Here is a 4,083-nt window from a genome sequence, read left to right on the forward strand (position 1 = left end):
CCCCAGGACCCAACAAAGAGGTCAGAGAAAACATAGAGAGAGAGAGAGAGAGAGAGAGAGAGAGAGAGAGAGATTTTGGAGCCCTAGCTTTACTGTGAGCACCTGGAAGATTCTTTATGTTCTACCCTCTAACCAGTACCACACCTGGACCTTGGAAGGCCAGTCATTGTAGGATACTCATGTCCAGAATTTCCTTGAGGCTTTAGCTAGGTAGTTTTAAGAAACTACAAAGGGCATCTAGCTTGACGTGTCAAGAATCAAACTGAGGGTACTTGTTAATCCTTGAGATGGCACTATTTAAAACAGAGATTTTTCTTTAAAAGGCCTTGATAATTCTGAGGAGACTTGATCCTTATTAAGGCCCTGGCTAACAAAACAACTACTCTAAATCACTTCTCTCACACCCTAGTGGCCTGTACTAGCCAGGAGATGGGACTGGATCATAGGTCATAGCTCTAGACCTAGAACATGGAAAACCCAGAATCTGTACTAGTTTGAGAGCAGATCTACTGCATAAGGTTTTGTGTTTTGGTCAAGGGAATGAGTGAAAGCTGAAAATGCCTCTTCCTAATTGGTTCTCCCAAAGGAAGTACCTTTATATAACTGATACAGAGTTGCTGCATAGGGTAGTGGGGCATTGTTTGAGAGGCTGGTTTTTCCAAGATCAATACAGAAGAATATTAAGTGCTACAAGGCCCTCTTGGATGGAGATAATCGCAAATAATTTGGCAGTTTCTCGGCACCTTGGAACATCCATACCCTGTACAGCAAGCAAACTATCCAAGAAAAAGCCAGGGCATGCTGAACTACCAGGCCTCTGGGTAGCTGCACTTCTCAGAGCCAGTGTTGGTTCACAGGGGTGGGCAGGGATTCGCAGAGTGGTTGGCACATCATGGAGTGAGGTGCTTACTGCGACGTGGCCTTTTAGATAGAAATATATTGACAGCTTCTGTCAACTAGGGGCTCCTAAATACAAGCTCCCAGCTAGAAGTTAGCCCAGAGAAGTATCGCAGACTTAAGTTCAGGAACTACTGTGATTAGTACAAAGATAAGCACACAATTTTGTTCAGAGCCTCTGAGCTTTAAGTTAGCAAGTTTCAGGGGACATGTGAAAACGAATCAAGACATGGGTGTAATTCCTACACTGTAAGGAGGTTGGGCATGCTTTGCAGTCTTGGGGGCCTTGTACATGGACTATTTTAAGGAACACTGCTATCCTAAGTACTCACCTGAGAACTTCAGTTTCCCTTAAGCACCCATATATCTGGGCTAGCCTCTTGTATGCAGTGCACAGAGATATATGTGCAAGAGACTTTTGGACCAGGAATCCTGTTGCCTTTTGAGAAATGTTTGAACATTTGGCCTTTCCATCTGTACTGAATGAGTTCTTCAAGCCTTTGGAAAGTTGGGTTAATTTGACTAGGAGCACAGGAAATTGGCACGTTGCTGCTCGATCTAGAATGGATGTATGGGAAACATAAATGTGTTAAAGGCAACTTGGAAAAAGGGAAAAACCTCTGTGCTGCCAAATTTTTACAAAGAGAGAATCATTAAACTAAATGGTGGGCCTGAAAAAATAGCCCTATGTGCTAATTGCCAATGCTCGGGGAAGATGCTTCCCTAGAGGTCATCTGAACCCTCCTCAGAAGCAAACCTCACTAAGGGTATCTTTCCCTCTCCCCATCCACAGGTAACAGTCCTTTGGACAGCCCCCGGAATTTCTCTCCAAACGCACCTGCTCACTTTTCCTTTGTTCCTGCCCGTAGGTAAGTTGCTAGAAAACCTCCTGTATGACTAGCATGTGTGGCACCTGCCTGAATGTCAGTTAACATCAACTTCCTCCTTTGAGGCACTGCCCTTCCAAGTGAGTTACCAGCCACCAAAAGCCTTTCCTTGCTTTCCTCATCCAGGTCATAATCATCTTGTTCATGTTTTGCTTTCTAGATGTTCTAGATATTTGCATTTGAATCTTCGAATGGTCAAGTAGATATTAGACGTGGATTTATTTTTATAATCCTAAACAGAAGTCCCTGGTTTCCTGAGGGTTGGGAGAAGTTAGATGGCTGACTTGGGTGCCCCTTCTGACCCAATTACCTTGTTCAAAACAAAAATTATCAAGGGCCGGCTGAGTGGCTCAGTTGGTTAAGAGCTCGCTCAAGAGTTTGAGCTCTGAGCAACAGTGGTTCGAGTCAGCCCTAGCTGAGCAGCCGTGAGCTGCCAACAGGTGGCGGGATGGCTCAGCTAAAAAAAAAAAAAAAATTATCTGAGTTTGTCTCAGGGACTCATCTCTCCTACCATGTGTAACTTCCAATTAGTTAACCAAGGATCCAGGTAGGAACACTTAACAGTGCAGGAATATGCTGGATTGATGCATAAGTGGCATCGAGCTATTTCCCATTATTCAGTAAATATTTACTGAGTACCCAGTATGCCCAGGCACAATGCTCGGTACTTAGTTATATAGTGATAGCAAAATAGACATAGCCCCTACTTTCTTAAAATTTAATAGAGCCTTTGTAGTTGTCTCCTTTGTCAGGAATGCTGTCCCCTCACATCTTCCCCTAGTTAACTCATTTCTCATCTTAAAAGTCAACTCCTCAGAGAGCCCTTCCCTAACCGTGCAATATAAAGGAGCCCCCTCGTCATTCTCCATCTAATTATCCATTTTTATTTTCAAACTAGTGCTTTCCAATACCTGATATTTTCTTATTTGCTTTTTTTCTATCTCCCCTCAACCAGAATCAAAGCACCTTTAATAGAGATACTTTAATATGTTGAAAGATCTTGGTATATAATGAGCACTCAGTCAGTGCTTTTTGATTGAATGAGTGGTGGGCAAGAATAATGAACAAGCAAACAAATGCATAGTTACAAACTGTGATAAACACCATGAAGGGAAAGAGCACGATGCTGCATGAAAGTATAGGAAGGAATGGGGCTGGAGAATCTACCCTGGGTAGTCATTATAAGGCCTATGTGAAAGATTGACTTCTAAGCTAAGACCTGAAGGGTAAGAAAGAGGCTGCCATGTTGGGAATGACGACACAGGCATGTAGACCATTCCAGGCAGACGGAATAGCATGTTCCATTGGAGCTCTTGTATCTGCTTCTTTGGGGCTTGGTGTTGCCACTGAGATCCAAACAGGTGTATGCTAGGTGGCATGAAGTTTGGGTTAATGTGCATGGAACATGGAACCCTGGGCTATCTCCTTATAGGACATAGTAGGAAAAGCAGCTATGTATCGATGGGGGTGGGGAGGAGGACTTCAACCCTGCCAAACAGACTACTTAGGAGTTGTGTTTCCTGCATTATTGAAGTCAGGCTAAATTCACATTAATTTGGAATTTCACACAAAAGACATTTAATGACATGCTAAGAATAAACCTGTCAGTCCTACAATTTTACTTCAGACTACACACTTTCCTAAACAGAAGGCTTGCCTCTGCCAAGCCAGACCAAATGCCAGGCATCAAACAGATCAGTCTCTCTGGTTCTCTTTGATTCTCACTATAATGTATGTCTTTTCACTACAGCCATGGCCACAGGGCAGACAGGTAATAGCGGATGTGATGGGGCAAGGGGCTGGGAAACTGCTATGCATGGCCAGACAAAATAGTTTGTGGTTTTGTGCTTGATGAGAACTGATTGAGTCTTCTCTTGACTGTGGGTAGAAACATTTGGCCTTTCATATCTAGCAAAGAGGCCCAAAGGGAGCCCCCTCTACCTGCTGGAACCGAGGCTCTTATATGCTTGGAGGCAGGAATTGCTAAATAGTTGCGAGCTTCTGAGCCTAGAGGCAAGTCACCCTCATTCCCACAACTTTCCTCAGTCACCCAGTGAGATGACCAGGCAGAGGAAATGAAGGCATCCTGTAGTGGAATTTCTTTCTGACGTTGGTGGACCCTGCTCTTCAGCAAAATCCATTTCTACCTAAATAAGGAAATCTCACCTGTGAAAAAGTGTATTTGACAAAGGCTTGGAGGGGCCGACTGAGTGGCTCAGTTGGTTAAGAGCTCGCTCAAGAGTTTGAGCTCTGAGCAACAGTGGTTCGAGTCAGCCCGAGCTGAGCAGCCGTGAGCTGC

The 4,083-nt window shown here is 44.1% G+C and overlaps 1 protein-coding gene across 8 annotated transcripts in view; it reads left to right on the forward strand.

Annotated features, from left to right (window-relative positions):
- MAST2 (microtubule associated serine/threonine kinase 2) overlaps positions 1-4,083 on the forward strand; it is a 217,343-nt gene that overhangs the window by 185,355 nt on the left and 27,905 nt on the right. For 5 of the 8 annotated variants that reach the window (XM_019628006.1, XM_019627999.1, XM_019628002.1 and 2 more), the window contains one exon: positions 1,691-1,766. In XM_019628006.1, coding sequence (XP_019483551.1) covers positions 1,691-1,766 — 76 coding nt within the window. Of the gene's footprint in view, positions 1-1,690; positions 1,767-3,534; positions 3,556-4,083 lie in introns of all 8 variants that reach the window. The other 3 variants (XM_019628000.1, XM_019628001.1, XM_019628005.1) reach the window with 1 other exon arrangement.

The sequence above is a fragment of the Hipposideros armiger genome, unplaced genomic scaffold (assembly GCF_001890085.2).
Source record: "Hipposideros armiger isolate ML-2016 unplaced genomic scaffold, ASM189008v1 scaffold_743, whole genome shotgun sequence".
Lineage (NCBI taxonomy): Eukaryota > Metazoa > Chordata > Mammalia > Chiroptera > Hipposideridae > Hipposideros > Hipposideros armiger.